A 23,567-nucleotide genomic window follows, 5' to 3' on the forward strand; every position below is an offset into this window, starting at 1 on the left:
TTGGATATAACATATTCCGCAAGCTTTTCTATTCCTTTATTTACCTATGTGAAAAGAAAACACTTTTCTATTGCTGCAACCAATTGCACTCGTCCAACCCATCGATATTTAAACCAGCAAAAAAAACTTTCGCGCTTACCGCGAAAGCGGAGGACAGTATTCAACTGAAGTGTAGGTAGCTGAGCATGGTTTATGGGCAATTTAAACGATATTAGGCAGTCCCTACTTTGTTTAAACATTGCTTTCCCCTGAGAAAAATGAAAAAATAAAATGCCTGCCTGCAAACTGCCGAGAAACGCAGCTATTGCAAGTTATAGCGAATGTCCTTATTCCCAGTGCCAACCCTAGATGCAACCTAACTGCTTTATTCGCTATGTTTTGACCTCTAAAGCGCACCATAAATTTTGTCAGGTTTAGCACACCTACGCATGGGCATATTCGTACTTGAACCGTAAATCGCAAAATCGTTTCTTTTTTTTTTCTTTGGGTAGGTTGTCACTGACCCAGTGGTATGAAGAAATTTGCTTTTACATATCGAGTTATTGTATCAATGACACTATAACTGCGTTTCACCACTTTTCAGTATGCAAAATAATTTAATTGTGTGTTCTCTCTAACTGGATTCCGTTTTTAATTTTGCTATGTATTTCATAATGAGGAAAAATGCTATTATAACAGGGATTTTATCTTCCCGTCCACTATTAAAATGATACTATTTCAATCTGCATAATACAAATATAGGCGATCGTATTGAACACCCTTAATGTTATCTATAATAGCGAACAATAAATGACGCAGAGGTAATCAGGTCGTAAAAAATTAGAATCAATGCGTAAATTTGTGCTAATCTGTTATAACTACGGGTTTCGTTTTCATTTTGACGTAGAACTACGTCTTTCTGGAAGCTCGGCTACATTGGGATGTAAAATGAAAATCTAAAACCGGAAAAAGTGAAAAATATGTTCAATTTTAAATGCTAATGAATCGGTTAGTTTTCTATTGATATCTTTCGTTCTTGCAGCAATAGATTGAAAAATCTTCTAAGAATCCTCCCAAACGCAGAAAATAATAATTTTATTATTCGAACTATTGTACTATTGAAATTCGACAAGTTTCGTCAAAACGCACATTTCGATCTCTGATTGGTCGTTACATTTTTACTTTTCCAAGCAAGGTCGACATAATTATAGGTCTAGTAGCTCAAAATGTACTATTTGGCCTATATAAGAGCCTGTTTCAGCTGAAACTGCTCATATTAGTTCTAGACAGCGACTACATCAGTCCTTACTTAGCAGCAGCAGTAGCAGTGCAGCGGATAGCAGCCGTAGCTGTGGCAACGGATAGCAGCAGCAGCAGATGCAGCGAGTATCAACATCGGTAGTGGTAGCGCCAGCTGATGCAGTGGCAATTTCTTTAGTAAAATGCTGTCATTGTGCGGTAGCGGGCAACATCAGTAGTAGATGCATCCAATGAAAAGTTGCCTCATTTTGACGACACCCAACGTTCTGGAAAGCTTGCGTTCAAAATATATGAGCCGTCACGTTTTAAGTGTTAAAACAGCTTTTCACTGTTATATATCACAAGGAATACCATTTTTCACTGTCAGTGATAATGCAAAGATTTGATCAGCAGCTTATCCGATATTGAATTAAACAACAAATTGTCCTTTTCAGGATAAATTAAATGCCTAATTGAAGAGTTAATATTTTCTCTTCAATTAATTACACTTTCAAATGATAGAACAGTCATAAATTTGACTTCACCTTCATGCCTCAGGACGTACAACTGAGTTATCTTCTCTTCCAGTTGATCTGATTGGCCGTTATATGATTGCTTTCCCAAGCACGGTCGACAGAGTTATAGACCCTAGTAATTTGAAAAGTGCTATTTGGTCTATATAAGAGCCTGTTTCAGCCGAAGCTTCTCATAGACAGCGACAACAGCAGTCCTCACTTAGCAGTAGCAGCAGCAGTGGCAACGGATAGTAGCAGCAGCAGCAGTTGCAAGTACAAAACGTGCGGTTGCAGCAGGTATCAGCATCGATAGTGGCAGGGCCGACTGACGCAGCGGCACTTTCTTGAGTAAAATGCTGTCTTTGTGCGGAAGCGGGCAGCATCACCATAATTGCTGCTGTAGGGCATCATTGCCGGTTGAGGGTTTTGGCCTTTCTCCGGTGAAGCTCTGCTTTGTTCTGGCAATCAAGTTGAAAACAGTTCTCCACGGACGTCTGCCTGATCATGGATCCTTAGCTAAGATGCCATTTATGAATTCTGAAACCACTATTTTTTCGCTGTCGGGGCATCTTAGCCGGTTGTGGCTTTCGGCCTTCCTCCATTCAAGCTCTGCCTTGTTTTGGCAACTTCACAAGCATTCTGGATTCTGGCAATCAAAACTTCTGCCGGCTGCCCAATTTTCAGTGTGAAAACAGCCTTTAACTTTGTTATCAAAGTGCCTGATTACGATTTGATAATATTATTTAAATCGAATGTTTACAAAATTTTAAAATATTTAACTTTCTCCCTTCCAATAGAACAGATAATTCGATGCCTTCGTCATACGCAAATTCACAATAACTTCCGCTTTCGGGGTGACACAGAGGTGCAATTAGCGTCATATCCGATTTTAAATAGAACAACAAACTGTCCTTTTTAGGACAGCCAAACAAATGAACTGAAGATTTAATATTTTCTCGTTTTGCACTATAACCAAAAGTTAATTGTCTTGCATGCACATGCACACTCTGACTGTTGAAGCTTGTTTGCGCCGCAAAGTGTTTGTTCCATTCCTGTTCAGTAAGGTTGTATTTATATGTGCAAATTGAAATTTGGTAGCACTTAACCTTCTCATTTGCACAAAATTTTAAAAATATTAGTAGTCTTCGGAATATGTTCCTTTTCATATCTGGATTGCACATTTCAAAACATACCAAGCAAAGTAATAGTCCGATTGCAAAAAAAAATCAATAGGGTCTTCTGAGACAACTAGACCATCCATATGACTTTGATTTTGTGGAAATCGGTCCACCCATTTCTGAGAAACATGAGTGAGATTAAAGAGTGTTCAGAACACGTTTCGTTTCATAACATTTGAACCACAAATTCAATCTTTATAAAATTCAAAAGTTAAGGGTTTTTCAGGTAGTCCGTTCATTTGAAACTAATTTTGTTCAAATCGGTGGTGTGGTTTTAGAGATAATGATGTTTCATGATTTTTATATTTTGATACATAACCTCTAAACTATTAATCCGATTACAATGAAATTGAATAGGGTCTTATGGGACGGCAAGACCTTTCATTTGCAATTAATTTCATGAAAATCGGTCCAGCCATCTCTGAGAAAAGTCAGTGAGAATAAAAATCTGCACATACACACACATATATATATATATATATATATATATATATATATATATATATATATATATATATATATATATATATATATATATATATATATATATATATATATATATATATATATATATATATATATATATATATATACACACACATACAGAAAATGCTCAGCTCGTCGAGCTGAGTCGAGTGATATATGCCATTTGGCCCTTTGGAGCACTTTTATACTTTCGGTTTTGCAAGTGATTGCTATACCTTTCTAGGAGAAAGGCAAAAACTAATTTTAAAGACAAGCCTAATATGAAACGTTATATATCCAAAACAAGAAGAGTTAGAAGAAAAGTGTGTTTGGCAAAGTTTTTTGTAAGAGCTTTATCTATAACTTTGCTGAGAAAACTATTTCTCTAAATTGTTAGACAGAAAAGTTAGATTTTGCAGCGCCACTAGCGGTTGAGTTTCGAACTAAAACTTTTTGTCATGATTTAAGCCTTTTTATATACTAAATATCTTCGGAAGATAGTATGTCAATAAAACCATTGTTTGAAGAGCAAATGAATTAATTTCACGTTTTTGAGCTTTCGTACCACTGTGCAAGGGCACCAAATCCCGTGCTAGGAAGCTGTATCGAGAGCGGTTAACGAAACCGATGTGTGTGGTTCTGGAAGATGCGAAGCAGATACCGCGGCTAAAGATCTACGTTGCCGAATCACAGTTTGATGCTCCAGAAGACATAAGGAAGAAGAAAGTCAACAAATTCGACCAAAAAATACTTGCTCTGTCAATGTGGTAAACTGAGTAAACCGTACATCACAACGGGTACGGTATCAACAGCGAAATTCACTGCACCGAGTGCCTCCAGAAGCGTCTATTGCCCTTCCTGCGGCCCCACGGAGGCAAGACAATATTTTGGTAGGACTTGGTATCATGCCATTACGCGCGATCGACGATAACAATAACGCTGTATTTTTACCAAAAACCGCCAACCCCCCAAATTCACCAGAGATTCATCCGATGGAAAGATTTTGTGCCATAATAGAGGCCAAAGTTCGAAAACCGTCCAAGGTGTTTAAGAACGAGTTGGAGTTGAAGAAAGAATGGATAAAAGTTACCAAAAATGGAAAGGTCATTGAGTAAAGTAATTACGCCGGAACATAATCCATATGTCTTAGTTCATTCCTTAAAAGTTTCAAGACGTAAAATTAAGTTCTGGCGAACACTTTTGTCTGGTACTTTTTTTTTCAGTACAGACCTTGTTATTTTCGATTTTGGTCTTAACTGTCTTTTAAAACGTAATTTAAATTTTTTAGAATAAATTTAGATATATTTTTATGTTTTAAAAAGATTCGAACTGGTTCGGGAAAAAATTATAACTACTTCTCTTAACGTGTTTCAGCCACTTAAATAAATATTTAGAATTATTTTCATTTCAATTTCTCCTGAACCTACAGGTATGTTTTACTGTAACTTATTTCTACCCTTTAGAAACGGTATAATATTTTCTAGAGTTAATTTGGTATAAATGTTGGATTATAGCTTTTGCTTCTCGGAACATTTTCATGCATTTTGAGATAAATTTTCTGTATTTGTTTTTATTACAAGTGATTGTGGAAAAAAACATTTTTTCAGCTTCTTTAGAAGCATCTAGCCCTATTGAGTTAAAGTTTGAATCCTCTTTATTTCTGGTCTTTTCCTTGGTTTCCTCGAGCGTTTCAAAACTTTATTGAATATCAGTTTTTTTTATCATTTCCAAGGCCCGATAAGTTCGACAACATTGTTGCAGATTTCAACATATTGAAATCTGAAAATGAAAAACTCAAACAGAAAATTGCTTTTCTTAGTAAATGCCATGGATTATTGAAAGGAGCCGTTCATAAAATAGAGAAACAAGCTAGTATCGCGGATAGAAGTACGATTTCCAATAACGCGATGTTCCTAGGTATACCGTATTTGTCAAATGAAAATACTCTAGAGGTGGTCCGCAAAACCACAAAAAGTATTGGAATTAACCCAGATGAAATGTCGTTTGTCTCAGCCTCCAGGCTGTATACAGGTAAAATTGGTAATGCCAATGTACCAATAAGAGTGGTTTTCAAATCTAAAGCCGATAAGGAGCTTATAATATAAAAAAAGAAGGAATACAATAGGCTAACATCCACATCTGTTGATAAATCATTCGTAATCAATGGTAAACCCACAACCATTTTTATTCGCAAGGAGTTAACGTCGTCGACAATTGAACTCTTGAAGGAAATATGAAGCATGCAACATAGATTGAATATCAAATATGTATGGCCAAGTAGAAGTGGAGATGTACTTGTTAAGAAAAATGAAAACTCTAGGCCTGAAGTGATTAAAAACAGATTTGATATAGATCGTCTTTTGAGTAGCTTATCGATAAATTAGTGTTCAAATTGTTTTATTATAATATTTGTTACTGCTTGTAAAAGCATAAATAAAAATGGATAATTTAAAAAATTTCTTCCACGATTCCGTTGATGATTTTAACGGTAGCTATTCCAGGAACAATCCCAAGCAATTTAAAATCTTGCAATGGAATGTTCGAGGTTTAAATGATTTGAGTAAATTTGATGAGGTACTGGAGTTCTTAGATAGTTTGCGTGTTCAAATTGATATAATTGTTCTAGGAGAAACATGGCTAAAAATCGATAACTGCTTATTGATTAAAATTCGTGGTTTTAGATCAGCTTTTTCTTGCAAAGAGTCTTCTTCGGGAGGCTTAGCTGTATTTGTGCGAAACCCAATAATGTTTACTACTGTTGATAATATGACTAGCGAAGGATTTCATCATATCCATGTACGACTTCATATCAATGGAACTGACTTCGATATCCATGGTGTGTATCGTCCGCTGTGTTTTGATTACAATCATTTTCACGTCATGCTGGAAAATTGGCTGTCATTATCGGAGATTTAAATGTTCCTGTAAACTTGTCTGGCAATAACGTTGTGGTAAGGTACAAAAATCTCCTTGAATCTTATGGATTTGTTTGTACAAATACTTTCACAACTAGACCAACTAGTTTGAGCATATTAGATCACGTTGTGTGCAGTTTTGATAACGCTTCTCAAGTACAAAACGATACAGTTTGTACTAACGATACAAACGAACTGTGTTGAGTACAGTCAGCGATCATCTTCCCATAACATCATGTTTTACAACGGCTCTTCTCGCAAACTTTGTTCCACTTACAAAAACCTAAATTAATCCGCCTAGCGGTCAGACCTAGCCTTTCGCATTCAAACTTATTATTTGTAAAAATAGATTTACAGAAACGCTTCAATCCAATAAATGTGTATTCACTTTTTGGGTTCTAAAATAATGATGTTGTAATAGTTGTAATCTTAATTTCGAACAATTCAATCACGAGCGATACCGGGAACATTCAAATGGTACCCCAAGTAACACACAAAACATGTTAGAAAATAGATTACAACGAAAGTAGTCATATAAGTGTACTACAAGCGCAATTGAAAACTTGTGTTATTATATTGTGTTTGAAGTTGTTTTTCATCAGTAATACAACCGCATTTCGAAAACAAGCTCATTTTTTCTGGTTTTGGAGATGATTTTTAATAACATGAGTTTAAGAATAACAATCAGTATCACTTGGTCTTTTCGTGAGACATTAGACAATCTAATAACAACACTACGTACCTGTAAAATGCTTTTCCTTAGTACAACAGTCGTAGCATTCAACACTCAACTTAAAAATACTTGATCAAATTAATATTTAAATTATATGAACGATTTCTATATTTATTCGAAGCGGGTCAAAACGTGCCATCAAAAGATAAACAAAACGCTTGCAGTGTAACCAATATCAATTCAGTTTTTTTGAAATTGTTTATCTAACAACGTTTTCTAGTTTTGTTAGATTTTATATCCAGACAACGTTGAAATTATGCGAAAACAATTTTAATATTTAAGCAAAAGAAACAACTCTTTTTGAAAGGTTGAAAATTATTCTTTGTCATCAATTTATAATCAATTAAAACTGCCACTGATAAAAGCTACTGTCGATCTAGTTGCACTGCGCCGACACAACACATTTGCGCATGCGCTGGTTAACAGTTGTCATAGCAACAGATTTGCGCATTGCCGTATTGGTACTCGAGATGTATTTTGCCACTTAATTCTATCAAGTTGGCTTGCTTTGATGCTGTTATCGGTACTTGTTCTATTAGCCTTCATGTTTTGCGCTTTTCTGGTGATAGAGATGGCATGGAATAGGTAACGTCAACTATTCTATACCAACGTGTGTTACTTGGGACGATACCACATTTGAATTATATTGTGGCCACCTATATTGATCAAAGCAGGTACAGTTTTAAATAGCCTTTGAATTTCTTTTCTTTCCATAACTTTTGAACCACATATCAAATTGTTATGAAGTTTGTTATTTGTAAGTTTGAGAAATGACTCGTTCGTATGACACTAGTTATGTTCAAATAAGTCGTGTAATCTTTGAGATAATAGACTTTCGTTGTTTTATTAACAATTTAATACATAACGGTTGCTTAGTTCGATTATAATCAAACGAAAATGATTCATGTTGAAATTCAATAGGGTGTTATGAGTCAGCTAGATCTTTCATTTGACACTAATTTCGTGAAAATCGGTTCAGCCATCTCTGAGAAAAGTGAGTGAGTTTATGTATTCTTCGGAATATGTTTCTTTTTTCAGCTAGATTTCACATAACAGGCAAACATAAGCATAACTCAGCTAGATTAAACATAACAGGCAAAGTAATAGTCCGATTGCAAAAAAATTAATAGGGTCTTATGAGGTAACTAGACCTTTCATATGACACTGATTTTGTGGAAATCGGTCCAGCCATCTCTGAGAAACATGAGTGAAACTAAACAGTCTTCAGAAGACGTTTCTTTTCATAACTTTTGAAACACATGTTCAATCTATATAAAATTCAAAAGTTAAGGGGTTTTAAGATAACCCGTTCATTTGATACCAATTTTTTTGAAATTGGTTGTGTGGTTTCTGAGATATTGATGTTTCGTGATTTTTACATTTTTAAACATAACCTCCAAAATAAAAATCCGATTACAATGAAATTTAATGGGGTCTTATGAGGCAACTAGAACTTTTATTTGCATATAATTTCATTAAAATCGGCCCAGCCATCTCTGAGAAAAGTTAGTGAAAACAAAAATCTGCACATACACACACATACATACAGAAAATGCTCAGCTCGTCGAACTGAGTCGAGTGATATATGCCATTCGGCCCTTTGGAGCACTTTCATATCTTCGGTTTTACAAGTGATTGCTATACCTTTCTAGGAGAAAGTCAAAAAGTTAAATAAATTATTAATTAGGAGTAAAATATTCGTGCTGAAGAAATAGCGAAATAAAAGAAATGGCTTTGTATTTCGTACACTCCAATAACGAGCAATACCGGGAACGTACGAATAGCACAATACCAAATTTGAATTTTGTTAAGGTCATATGTTTTGATCAAAACAGTTACAGTTTTAAATAGTCTTTGAATTTCGTTCCTTTTCATAACTTTTGAACCACATATCAAATTGCTATGAAATTTCTTACTTGTGAGTTTGAGAGACAACCCGTTCAAATGACACTAGATATGTTCAAATAAGTCGTGTGATCTTTGAGATAATAGGCTTTCGTTGTTTTTATAATTTAATACATAACGGTTGGAATAAAAATACGATTATAGTCAAATAAAATGGGAACCTATAGGAAAGCCATACTTTTCATTTGACACTAAGATTGTTGAATTTAGTCCAGCCATTTTTGGGAAAACGAGTGAATTTGGAAAGTCACCGGAACATGTTTCTTTTCACAATTTTTGAACCACGTGTTTAATCACTATAAAGATCATCAATTAAACTTTAACTAGCCCGTTCATTAGATACCAATATTGTTCAAATCGGTCGTGTACTTTCTGAGATAATTAAATTTCGTGATTTTCATATTTTGATACATTACAGACATTACAGACAAAGTAACAGACAGACATTGAAATTCAATAGGGTGTTATGAGGCAGCTAGACCTTTCATTTGACACTTCGTGGAAATTCGGTTCAGCCGTGTCTGAGAAAAGTGAGTGAGTTTAAGTAGTCTTCGGAGTATGTTTCTTTTCAAAGCTGGATTTCACATTTTAAACATAACAGGCAAAGTAATGATTCGATTGCAAAAAAATCAATAGGGTCTTATGGGGTAATTAGACCTTCCAAATGACACTGATTTTGTGGAAATCGGTTCAGCCATCTCTGAGAAACATGAGTGAGATTAAACACTCTCTAGAACACGTTTCGTTAAATAACTTCGGAACCACACGTTCAATCTTCATGAAACTCAAAAGTTTAAGGTTTTTTAAGTAGCTCGTTCATTTAAAACCAATTTTGTTAAAATCGGTTGAGTATTTTCTGAGATAATGATGTTTCGTGATTTTCACATTTTTAAACATAACCTCTAAACTAAAAATTCGATTGCAATGAAATTCAATAGGGTCTTATGGGGCAACTAGACCTCTCATTTGCAATTAATTTCATGAAAATCGGTCCAGCCATCTCTGCGAAAATCGAGTGAGATTGGGAGAGCGTTACACACACACACATACATACACACACACATACATACACACACACATACAGAAAATGCTCAGCTCGTCAAACTAAGTCGATTGATATACGAGATTCGACCCTTTGGAGCACTTTTATACCTTTGGTTTTTTCCAGTGATTGCTATACCTTTCTAGGAGAAAGGCAAAAATAGTAAACCACCATAGGCTAAATCATGAGTTTTCTGCTTACATCAACAATATTGTTACAGTCGAAGGTGTTAGCTCGTGCCTCGAAAATATAACTAAACGTTACAATGTTTTACTAGAAAAATACACTAGTACAGTAACCAAAAATGTAAAAATAAAAGGGCCACAATGCCCCTGGATGAGCTTGGGGCTATGGCAATCAATCAAACTTAAAAATAAATACTTGAAAAAAGTTAAACGAAATCCTTCGGACAATCATGCTAAAGCTCTATTTTCACACGTGTCAAAAAAGGTCGAAAAATGTAAGAAAAATAGCAAAAGAACGTATTATGAAAATATTCTGAGCAACACTACTCATAACAGATTATGGCAAAACATTAACGAAATTTTTGGGCGCAATAAAAATACAAGTAAAATAAACTTGAAAATTGATGAAAATATTATAACTAGCGATGCCGGAAACAGTGAAGCCCTTAACAATTATTTTTCCAGTATAGGCACCAAATTGGCTGAAACAATAACAATGAATGCACGGCATGACCCGTTTTCAAGTGTAAATGTTATTAGACAATCTATATTTTTACGGCCTAGTTCGCCTAACGAAATAACATCTATAATTTATGCAATAATGTTAATGGTTACTCAAAGATGCGCGAAAACCTATTTTCCATAACCTATCAGTATTTTTAAACCTTTCTTATGCTCATTTAGAAATATTTTCAGAAGCAAAAAAAAAATTTTTTTTAATTGATACAAGAGGTCAATCAAAGATGCGTGAAAACCTGTTTCCCATCACCTATTAGTATTTTTACACCTTTCGTACGCCCATTTAGAGAAAATTTCAACAAGCAAGAGGTCTAGTTGCCCCATAAGACCCTATTGAATTTCATTGCAATCGGATTTTTAGTTTAGAGGTTGTGTTTAAAAATGTGAAAATCACTAAACATCATTATCTCATAAATTACTCAACCGGTTCTAACAAAATTGATTTTATATTAACGAGCTACTTAAAAAACCCCTTACTTTTAAGTTTCATGAAGATTGAATTTGTGGTTCAGAAGTTATTTAAAGAAACGTGTTCTGGAGAGTGTTTAATCTCACTCATGTTTCTCAGAGATGGCTGGACCGATTTCCACAAAATCAGTGTCATTTGGAAGGTCTAATTACCCCATAAGACCCTATTGATTTTTTTTTGCAATCGGACTATTACTTTGCCTGTTATGTTTAAAAATGTGAAATCCAGCTTTTAAAAGAAACATATTCCGAAGACTACTTAAACTCACTGAACCGATTTCCACGAAATTAGTGTCAAATGAAAGGTCTAGCTGCCTTATAACACCCTATTGAATTTTGCTGTAATCGAACTCAGATGAACGGGCTAGTTAAGGGTTAACTGATGAATTATGATTTAACACGTGGTTTCAAAGTTTGGCTGTCCTATACGTTCCCATTTCATTTGATTATAATCGAACTTAAGCAACCGTTATGTATTAAATTGTTAATAAAACAACGAAATTCTATTATCTCAAAGATTACACGACTTATTTGAACATAACTAGTGTCATACGAACGAGTCATCTCTCAAACTTACAAATAACAAACTTCATAACAATTTGATATGTGGTTCAAAAGTTATGGAAAGAAAAGAAATTAAAAGGCTATTTAAAACTATACTCGCTTTGATCAATATATGAGGCCACAATATAATTTAAATGTGGCATCGTACCATTTGAATGTTCCCGGTATCGCTCGTGATTGAATTGTTCGAAATTAAGAGTCATTTCTTTTATTTCGCTATTTCATGAGCATGTACATTACGTCAAATTTCATATTTTATACTTCTATTACAACATCATTATTTTAGAACCTGAATACATATTTATTGGATTGAAGCGTTCATGTAAATCTATTTTTACAAATAATAAGTTTGAGAAAATAATAAGAATGAGAAAGGCTGGGTCTGACCGCTAGGTGGATTAATTTAGGTTTTTTGAAGCAATTTATAGCCCAAAAACAGTTACTGTATCATTTACTTTCAATTTCAATACATTTTAAAAAGTAACGTTATATCGAGGTAAAAGTTACGTTATATCGAGCTACGTTATATCGAGGTTGCCTTATATCGAGGTTGCCTTATATCGAGGTATGATTGTATAATGCTCGTATTTTTTCGACATCTTGAGTCAATGCTTCAATAGAATAATTGAGTCAGGTCAATATCCAGATTGTCTCAAAGTTGCTAAGGTTACACCTATTTACAAATCGGGCGATCCATGCTTACCTGATAATCATAGACCAATATCAACACTGTTCATATTCAATAAAATTTTCGAAAAACTCTTAGCAAGTAGGTTTTTGGACTTCTTTGGAAAAAACGACCTATTTTACAAATTTCAATACGGTTTTCGACAAGCCGGCAGTACGTCGATTGCAATTACTAAGTTAGTGGACTATATAATTAATAGAATCGATTCTAAGCAGATGATTGGGGCTTTGTTCTTAGATGTTCGCAAAGCCTTCGACACTCTTAACCATGATATTTTACTAGAAAAACTTTACAAGTATGGCATACGGGATGTTGCACATAACCTCATACAAAGTTATCTTGGTAATAGGAAACAATTCGTAAGTATTAATGGTGTTATAAGTTCGTTTAAACCTGTGTTAACAGGGGTTCCGCAGGGTAGTAACATTGGACCACTGCTTTTCTTAGTTTATATAAACCACCTAGATAATTTGCCCTTGAAAGGTGTTCCCAGATTATTTGCAGATGACACAGCAATTTTTTATCCAGATTCCAATCCACACTTTATTATTGAAAACATCAACCATGATTTGCGCGAACTCAATATTTATTTTTCAAGTAATCTTCTGTCGATAAATCTTCAAAAAACGAAATATATGATTTTCAAGTCATCGAGAAAAATTATACCCTATCATACGAATCCTAGGCTTGAACAAGTTCTAATTGAAAAGGTTTATTAATTCAAATATCTTGGCATCTATTTGGATCCGACATTTTCATGGGAAATATAAATAAAATCAATAGAGAAAAGAATAGCAACATTATATAGAGTATTGAGAAAGATTTCATACTTTGTTCCCCAACATGTTCTGCTTAATATTCATTCTCAGCTACAGTATGTTATTATAGCATGGGGACGTGCGTGTGAATCAAAACTTGCCAAACTACAAGTCTTACAGAATAGATGCTTAAAACTTATTTACGGTCTACCTCCATTGCATCCAACATTAGAGTTATATGGAAATAGAAACCACAATATATTACCAATTTTAGGGTTATGTGAACTACAGACACTTTTATTGGTACACGATATCCTTCACAATGAAAAAACACATTCTAATCTAGCAATCAACACTGGGAATCAATCTCGCAGTACTAGGCAAACTGGTAGCTTGGCAGTTATCAGAACTCACACAAATCAAAGTCAAAAGCAGTTTTCTTACATAGGACCTTCCAAATTTAATGCCTTATCTAACGAACCTAAAGGAATAGCGAATCGGAGCCAATTTAAATTCAAAGTAAAACTACATCTTAAAAGTAAAATCAATGAATTTCTTATTTAATAATTTGTTGTCTAGTTCCAAACAGTGTATATGTCTAACTATATAGCTTGAATTATTTGCATTGAAGGATCCCTTAAAAGGAGCTAAGCTCCACTGGGAATCCGATTTAGTAGTAGCTTAATATAACTTCACTCTTTAATATTCATACTCGAAATTTTCAATCTCAGCTTATTAGTTTCTAGCTTAAATTTTCAATTTTGTCTTGCAGTCGAGCTGAGATTAGTTGCGTCCACTACCAGGGGGCTCAAAAAGAGCTTTTCGGTGTGGGGAAGAGTGGCGAGGGTAATTAGAGAAAAAAAAGTCGTTTCATTGGAGATACACACAGTTGTACAGAATTTCTTCGGTAATCGTAAAACAGCCAACTGCTAAACTGTGCCGAAAAACAGACTACACTATCTGCACATACAAAAAATTCCAGCAAGTCGAGTTTTCAAATATTTTTGGACGTTCCTTGCATTTCTAAGACTTCCGGCTCTAGAAATATGTTGTCAAAACAGTTTATCACCATTGTTATCATCAATTAGTCTAATCTTTAAATCATCAGAAACGTAACGTTCCATAAATCATCAATATAATCAGCCATCTTCCCGCAACATCTGCCAGATGTATCTCAGGGTATTCGTTGTCTACTAACACTCTCTATGTGACATTTTTGAGGGCACGTAGAGTTAACCGCGCTTCTCTAGAGTAAATTTTGGACTGCCATTCCTTTTCCAATCCTAACAATCCTGATAAGAACGTGACATTTGATACTGGTTGAGCAACATGTAATTAGATACCAAGTTTAATATAGCTACTAACGAACGGGGTCGTTCTTTTAGTCAATTCTCAGTAGTCTCATTTTCATTCATTCGACTTCGAATCAACTGTAAATTGGTCTACAGGTCATTGGGCGAGGATCTACTCTTTGGTTTTAAGCTCTAGAAGATAAAGTTGAAACTGCATCCGAATAATTAAAATCAACTTCTTTGTAATTAGTTTAACGCTTAGTAACATTCATAAGCTTTCAAACCAAGTTTAGAATACGACGATTTACTTGCGACACTTTTCTAAGTAAGATTAAGAAACTCGTGCCATAGATATCAGCATGTATCGAAGTGTAATGTTCAACGAAAGGAAACCACACCAGAACATAATACCTCGAAAGCTCATTCTAATGCTTGGTTAACACAACACCACTTCATCCTGACTGCTTAGATACACACCACGATTGTTCTCCATTACAAGACTAACAGTTTCTAAAGCTTGTTTAACCACAAATCCACGGTTGAGCTGCGCTCTATATACAAGAAGGGGACTCACCTTGTACTCTTCCCGCACATCACAGATGGTGGAGTTATTTCGTTCGGAAAATTGCGGTCCCGCAAAGAGGATATACGGAGCACTGTGCAAGCCGCCAAGCAGCGTGAGGCTAACGATGACCAACTTTGCGCGGCGTACCGTGCACCAACTTTGTCGTTTCAACGGGTACAACACCACTATGAAGCGCTCGAATGTGAACGCAACCACATACCAAACCGATAGAAAGCTGGAAAGTCCACTGGAAAATGTAAATATCTGGCAGTACACTTCCTGCGTGTAGATATGTATCTGGAAAAAGCTCAACCAGGTCACGAAGAGTCCTAGCAAAAAGCACGTGTCACTGATCCCGAGCGCCGCCAGATAGTACGAAGATGACAGCTTCCTGAGCCGGGTGTTGAAGAAGACTAGCACCGACAGGATGTTGCCGACGCTTCCCACTACGACAAGTGCCGGCGTGTAATAGAATGTGAGAAAATCGCCAATCATATAACCCCAATCCAGGAAGATTGATGAATCCGTTGGGTAATCAATTGTGGTCGCAAAACTTCCGTTGCCGTTAGGGATCATCGGTCGAAGCTTTTCATTAAACGCACCACTGCTATCCAAACACAATCTTAGATTGAATTCGTTTAAATAATCGACATCTCCATCGCAGAATAACTCGAAGCTAACGTTCAATTTCAATCTGTTGTAAACGACGGAAGCACTTCTTCCGCCCGACGCAGAACCGTTCATACTTATCGGATCACCGCTTATACTTTCGATCTACGGGGTTACACTTGAACAACTTTAAGCAGGAACTTGGAACACAAACAACAAATATTGTTTAAACTCTTAATTTCACGCGTTAGCCGGAACATCGCCCTTTAGTTCGTAGTAGCGGCAGCAGCTACCCTATAAGCGAATACATTTATCGTTTCGTGGATGATGTTTTATGACGACCGGCTTATCACAAACTGGCGTGTTTCCTGACGGATGGCATGATAAATATAAGGTTTTAGACGAAGTTTGACGGCAAATGAACACGCTGAGTTCCCAACTCATTGCGCAAGATCCAGTCCCCTCCAAAGGCGTTCATTTTATCCTTCGGGTGACGTGGATTCATTCAACCATGCTTGCAGTTGGGCAATATGCTCGAACACCAGTTGCCATTCACAGTCCGGCATCGATGGTTGTCGCAAGGATTTCCTCGGAGCATTCTCACAGGGAACAACTTGTTGCTATGAGTCTACACCATCAGGATGTCCTTATCGACTCAACCGTTCGTGGTTTCCAGGTGCTGTCGGGAGACTATTGTCGGCTGTGCTGCATAACCGGGAAAATAGATTGTCCGAAGAGTTATGAACGGAATATTTATACTAGTTTCGTCGTCGGTTGTTCAATCGTTGGGCGCTCTGGTTTGGCGCAATTTTGACCAGATGAGTGCGGTTATAACGCCGCCGGAGGATGAATAATAGATCCACACAAGGAGCATTTTACGGAACATAAATTTTCTCCGATGGTATTTCTTCTCGTGTATGTGCGTGGCGTGGTCAATTGTTAGCAAAATATCTCTGGGTCAGCTGAACTTGTTCGGCAATTAATGCGGGAGGTTTTGTTTCGACCAGACTAAATTGCTGGAATTGATTTGTTTTTGTAGATAGCAGAGAAAAAAAACATTTGTCATGTGCCATTCTGAACGATGTGTAACGTGAAATTTATCAGATTCATCTCTATGGATTAACTTGTCACTCAATTTTCAGCAAATTTTATGTTGCCAGAAACGTATGCCGGTATTTTACAAACGGAATGCTAAATTTCATGTCAATCGTAATATCGAATTTGTTGATGGTAATGTAATTTTCGTACTGTGACTAAAGCCACAATTTACGACCAGTGAGAGTGAGAGCTGTGAATAAAAAATAGAAAAAGCCATAACTGACCCCGAGCGTTAGCGCAATCTATTACGAACCGACGGCAATGAACCGTTCTATTAGCGCTGGGAACGACAGGAACAGTCCGCTCCGAAAGGCACGTATTTTCAGTGAAATTGCTTTAATAAATTGGATAAAGACCTCTCTCAGGCTTCCCGCATTCGATTTAGGGTTTTGTATAGCCATCAAGATACTGTAGTCCTTCATCACACAAAAACGATGCGGGAGCAGCAGACACAGGTATAATTTTGTGGCCAATGGAAAAAAAAAAAGTTTCCAGCGAAAGAAGCATTCACAATTTGTAGTACCTAATCATCGCTTTTTGTCTCTTGACCCTAATTTATGTTTTTGTTGAGTTTTCAACTTGGGATTGTCTTTCAGGTAAATTGCTAATCAACAAACGAAAGTTTGTGCGTCATTCGGGAAAAGGAAAGTAATAAAGAAAGTCTTAGATATTAATTTGGCAGTAAATAAGTTGCAAATCTCAGGTTATTGATGTTTTTTGAAGGGGAAATAAATTTCAAACGATCTGAAAATTGAAATTGATAATACTTTGCGGTAAAAAACCAATAGAAAGAAGAAAAAATAGCATGGAAAAGTTGTAATAAACACTAGCTCTTGTCCCATTGCATAATTTTGGTTGATTGAGGTTTCTAATCAACATCTGTTCGATTGTTGGTTACTTCTTCATGATTATTCATACTATCAACTTTCGGCGTTATTAAGCGGTAGAAAAATGGCGGAACTGGTACTTCTCCATTGCCAATCGCTAACAACTGTTTTGAGGAAATTTCTATGATTATTGAAAAAATCAGAAGAGTTGTTGTGAAAAGCCACAACCCAGAGGCGTAGAACTACATGAAGCTGTTTGTTACATAAAATGCATTTTTGCATTCGAGAATGATCGCAGTGACAAGTGATGAGTTCCAAATAAACTTTCTCTCTTAAAAATTATAGACGCTAATATTACGATAGACGATGTTGTATCAATATGTTTATGTAAATAACTTTTATCTATCATTTATAAAATAGTTGTGGTGTTATAATTTTCGTCTTCCGTGCATCATCCTGATTACAGAAATGCCGATATGGGATAGGATTTGATAATTTCAAGTTGTTTTCTAAAAACTTAAAGTCGCCATTGTGGATTTCAAAATGGCACCTGAAGTCAATGTTCGATCTCTTGGCATCGTTCTGGCTTCGAAAATACCGACAGTGCCTCCACAATCATGGATCAGCTACAATTATGGGTCACTTTTACGCAAATATATCTATTCTCACGAAACTTTCATTGGCAGTGGTATTTTTTATAACTCAATTGTAACTCTATTCATACGATTGAAATGATTTAATGTTGAAAATGTTACTAAAAACAATAATTCTGCTTAATAATAATAATTCTACAATAAGTGAAGTGACCCATAATTGTAGTAATATCACGTTTTGCGGTGCACAATTGTGGGTCAGTCCATATTTTGGCTATTTTTATTACTTTTGCATGAAAATACATCACGACCTAATAAAATAACTTATTATTAAGCTTTTACAACAATAAAATAACTACTGTGATGGATTTTGATGGTTTTATAAACTAAATGATCTTGAAGGCCAAAAGTGATCCATAATTGTGTCTTTTGCTATGCAAGTACTATTTTTCTTCTTAACCGATTTACACACATCAGCTGCATTGAAACTAATTTTCGATCGAAAGTATACATCAGAACACAGAAATAGATAGTAAGACATTCGTTAATTTGTTCCGAATGAAGAAATGCATGCCAATTTTTGATATTAAAAGTTTAATTCTAGAGCATTGTTTGCTAATTTCAACGTCTCAAGGAATACTCGTATTCCAATGATGATATACGATTTAGAAGGTTCTTTCCGATCTAAATGCTTATTGTGATGAACTTCCTGAATTCATCCGTTTCCAAGTTATTCCTAACTCAAATTCATAGAATTAGAAAATAAACACCAAAATTTAAATTAAAACAAAAGAGATAAAATTTCTTATAATTTAAAATGTGCACTGTGTCTAGACACTGTACGCGTGCTACTGGTGTTTTCGGTACCGACTCTGTGACAACAAAGCAGTTCAGAGGTCGGTGCAAATTCCCCGCGCCACCGGGCACCGCTTATCCCCTGGCGGGGTACGAGGGTATACATTGTGTGCAGACGCTGCCGAAGGAAATCTCCCGCACCGCCAACCGTTGGTTAGCCCCAAGTGCCGGTTCATATGGAGGAGACTGTTTGCGTATCCTGCCAAGCCACCTACTGGATTTACCCAACTATTAGCCAGGAGGGAGCGTAGGCAAAAATACAAAAAGACTGGTGAAGTATTCACATTTGTTTTTATATTTTTTTCTTCATTTTTTTTTGTCAATATGGTTGTCTTTTTTTTATTCAATACTTATTTAGAAAAATTGTTTTTACGTTTTACGACAGTACGGAAACAAATGGGGAAAAGATTGAGATCCCCCCCCCCATCAATTCCCCTCTACCTTCCCCTGTACCACCTCTTTTACCTAGCCCTGTATCAAAAGTACCGGAAGTACGGGTGAAAGCTTACCCAGATGCCACGAAAGGTCCGTTCGTAGTTTTCTTTAAAGCCGTAAAGAAGCCACTGAACATTATTCGAATCGGCAAGGACCTGGCAAAACAGCTTTCGGACGTAACCGAAATTACAAAGGTTAGACCGAACAAACTGCGAGTTGTCGTGAGTAACTTGAAGCAAGCAAACGCAATTGCTAGCTACGAGCACTTCACAAGAGCGTACCGCGTGTACATCCCTGCCAAGGACGTGGAAATCGACTGTGGGGTTACCGAAGGAAACCTGACGGTCGATGACATTTTGCGTCACGGGGTTGGCTGTTTTAAGAATCCCCTGATTCAAAATGTAAAGATACTTGAATGCAAGCAATTGCATTCAGTATCCTTCGAAGAAGGGAAGAAGAAATTCCTCCCTTCGGATTCCTTCCGGGTAACATTCGTCGGATCCGCACTGCCGACCTACATCTCTTTGGGCAGAGTTCGTTAGGTCATACAGCCACCTACTGATGCAACAAGGCGCACTGCAACAAGTGCGAAGGCAATCAAGCTGAGAACTCTTGCAGTGAGGATACTGAAAAGTGTCTTTATTGCGAGGGAACTCGGCATGACCTTTCGGCATGTCCCACGTACAAACAGCGCGAGGAAAAAATTAAGCGTTCCCTCAAGGAAGCGCTCTTTTGTAGAAATGCTTAAAAGGGCTGCGCCACCCTCGACAGGAAACATTTTCTCTTTTTTGTCAACCGACGAGGGTACATCTGACGATCCCGCCGAAGGGTGTTTATTAGAATTAAAAGCGATGGTGTTATTTTTTCGCTCCCATGCACTTTTTGTGTTCCTTATGGATCCTATATCAACTGTGTAATTTTTCAGATCGATCGGTGAAACGCCCGATTTGCGCCCGATTTTTAAAGTTTCCATACGATTTTTTATGGGAAAATTCACTTTTTCAAAACTTATTCTCTATAAATTCATAGTTGGGTCCTAAAAATATATCGATACATGATATTTGTAGGAAATTTTCCTGGGAAAAACTCTTCTGTAGACCGTAAGGCGCTACGATGCTTGTAGAAACAGCTATTCACCCCAAACTGATTGAATTTCTGACGGACGGCTCACCATTGAATTTTACTAGCAATGCACCAATCGATTGGAAAATTTTCTACGAATTCGTCCAAATTCCGAAAATTGTAATTTGATTATTCGAATTATTACAATATTGAAAATGTTCAGTCTTGTTGGAACGCAGATTTCGACCTCTGATTGGCCGCTTATTGCTTCTTTCCCTAACACGGTCGACATGATTTTAAACTTAGTAAGAGGCGAACCAGCCAAAAGCCGAAAGCCTCTCTAATAAAGAAAAAAAAATAATCGGGAATGCACTTTTTGGGCTATATAAGAGCCTGTCTCTGAGCGAATCAATTATTTCACTAATGAATGATGATTAGTGACGTCAGCGGAAGGTGCAGCGGTAAAAGCTGCCTTTGCGCGGTAGCGGCAGCAGGTGGGTGTAGGTGCGTTGATCGGCACTTCGTCCAGTGAAAAGCTCTGCCGTATTTCAACAACACACACACATGTTTTAGGGATGTTGGCAATCAAGATTTGTCGGCCGTGAAGTTTTCAGTTTGAAAACAACTTTCCACTGTGTTATCAGAAAAATGCCTTATTTTTATTGTCGAGACAGCATCATATCTGGTTTTAAAGTAAATAACAAATGGTTCTTTCGAGGACGAAATAGAAACTTTATTGAAAAATTGATATATTTTCGTTCGTTCAAAATGTTGAAAAACCTTGACAAAAATAGTTGTAAATTGCGAACGATGTGTTTAAGCGGCAACGATCCGATTTCAAAACAAATATAAAACTGTCCTTCTCAGGAATTCAAAAACATGTGCCTTAATTCGACAGAGGATGAAATCATGTCCAATTCCAAATGTTTTAATTCAGTATATTGAAAAGTAGGCATTGCTTTGATCTATCTTTCTTGTTGGATTGGTCGTTAGTGGGTGAAGAAGTAACAGAAAGGTTGTGTGCAAAACCACGACCACAAGGTTGACGTAGATCTACATAAAGTTGATTGTTACATTACTTGCATTGTTGCATTTGAGAGTGATTAAAAACAATAACTTTTATCCAACACTAATCAAATCATCTAAAAATGATGTGATGACACTGAAAAGATTCGAAATGGCATCTGGGGTCGATTATGGCCGTAACACATTTTAGATCAGATCAGATCATTTTAGAGATGTTGATCTCCGATTCCTGGAAAATACTTCCTACAAAACTTAGATTAAATTTGTGCACCTATCTATCAGGTAATGGGCTAAAAGGCGAATTCCAAGACAGTAAAACTCAGAATTAACTGGTGCGAACTGCAAGATCCAGATATTTAAAGAGAAACTAAACGTTAGTCACACAGTGTCATATATTTTGACCTATAAATTGTTAAAACGTTACCCTAAAAGAATAGGTAAAGAATCTGAGAAATCTCATGTCTTTAAAATATTCAATTAGAATAATAATTTCGGAAATCTCGGTTGAATTAAATTCAACAACCAGCCTATATGAGTATTTCCGGAATCGGGATGATAATAACTGGCCGTAAATCGACTCCAGTTATCATTTTGAATCTTTTCATGACCAAAATATTTTTCCAGTGATTAACACTAATAAATACTTTTGGATAAAAGTTATTAACATCGAGTTGGGCTAGTCTATCGTAATTTCAGCGTCTATCATTGAAAGAATTTACAACCACTCCCAAATGCAACAAGGCAAGTCTTGCAACAAAAAGCTTTATGTAGTTCTACGTCAACTTTATGGTCGTGGCATGGCACACAACTCTTCTGTATTTAATCTTAACGCAGAAAGCAGTGGTTTTATAGAAAAACTATCCCCTTTGAAAAGATTTTTTAATTCAGTTTTGGTTACATATCATATTAATTCAGTTTCGCAGTGGTTCAGTATCCTACGAGGGGACTCGTCGATTGTTCACGGTTCGGCAATCACAAAAATAAAACTGGATCGTTTTTAAATAACTTTTGTTAAAATCGTGAAAAATGTAAAAAGGTAAGGAACGGATTATTTTTTTAAGGTCCACTATTATCATTAGTAACAAACGGGCCTCAAACTCCTGAATTGTGATCAATGTTGTCCATTTTGATAACGAGAATGAATTCTCTGTTTATTAGCCGTCTTACGAATATATGAAATACATCACATAAAAATCTTCGAATGAACATCAATCGAAAAAAATCAACATGTAACAATTTTCTAACTGCTACCTTTGAAGGGATTGAAATATTCTAGCTCGATTGGGAACTTTAATTTAATCTTGGGAAAGTGACTGAGAAAAAGATAGTGAACAAATTGATATACTTTTGTTTGTACATATTTCACACCTCGAGTATTTCGTCTCAATGCACAGAAGGCTTCATAAGCTGTCTAAAATTGACTCCTTACTCTACTTCAAAAATTAATTCCTTTCTCGGTCCGCAAATCGTTGGTTTGATATGACGCGACAGAAACCATAATGAATTGCTACAGAACAGGCCGTAAAATAGCTATCGAAAAACTTCGTTTGGATTTCCACGAAAGGATGAGTGAAAAACTCAAAATTTCCAGGAGGTGAAGATTAATTCAACATGGAAAACTGATTAATCACCATTTTTCGACCGAGCTGTTCGGCATCGAAGCATCGCAAGACATGATTGGATAAGATAAACTTGCGCGGAAGATTGTTTTAAAATACACCCTAGGTCAGGTCCATGGACCGCACCCGGTCCTCTACTCAGTTTCCTGTGAGCCACGTCAAGTTTGGAATATCCCTCATCGAATTTTTCAACCTCACTTATTTGACAGTTAGTCCCATTAGAACCATTGTTTAAATTTTCGACTAAATGCTTTTCTGGCAAACTCAGATGCAGAACGTTACCGTGCGATGGTCCGTTCGATTTCATTTTGTTGAGATAAGCAAAATAAATTGTTTTAAGTTTGAATTACACAAGTAATGACATTACAATTTTAGTATGTTAAAATCCTCAACGCGTTTTAACATTTCCCTTTATTATATTTCAAATGCAAAA

The 23,567-nt window shown here is 36.1% G+C and overlaps 1 protein-coding gene across 1 annotated transcript in view; it reads right to left on the bottom strand.

Annotated features, from left to right (window-relative positions):
• LOC129723472 (growth hormone secretagogue receptor type 1-like) overlaps positions 1-15,967 on the bottom strand; it is a 53,180-nt gene extending 37,213 nt beyond the window's left edge. Inside the window, exon 1 of the mRNA XM_055677709.1 lies at positions 15,020-15,967. Coding sequence (XP_055533684.1) covers positions 15,020-15,754 — 735 coding nt within the window. The 5' untranslated portion in view covers positions 15,755-15,967. The remainder of the gene's footprint in view (positions 1-15,019) is intronic.
• Positions 15,968-23,567: the final 7,600 nt, after the last annotated feature.

The sequence above is a fragment of the Wyeomyia smithii genome, chromosome 2 (assembly GCF_029784165.1).
Source record: "Wyeomyia smithii strain HCP4-BCI-WySm-NY-G18 chromosome 2, ASM2978416v1, whole genome shotgun sequence".
NCBI classification, from domain to species: Eukaryota; Metazoa; Arthropoda; class Insecta; order Diptera; family Culicidae; genus Wyeomyia; species Wyeomyia smithii.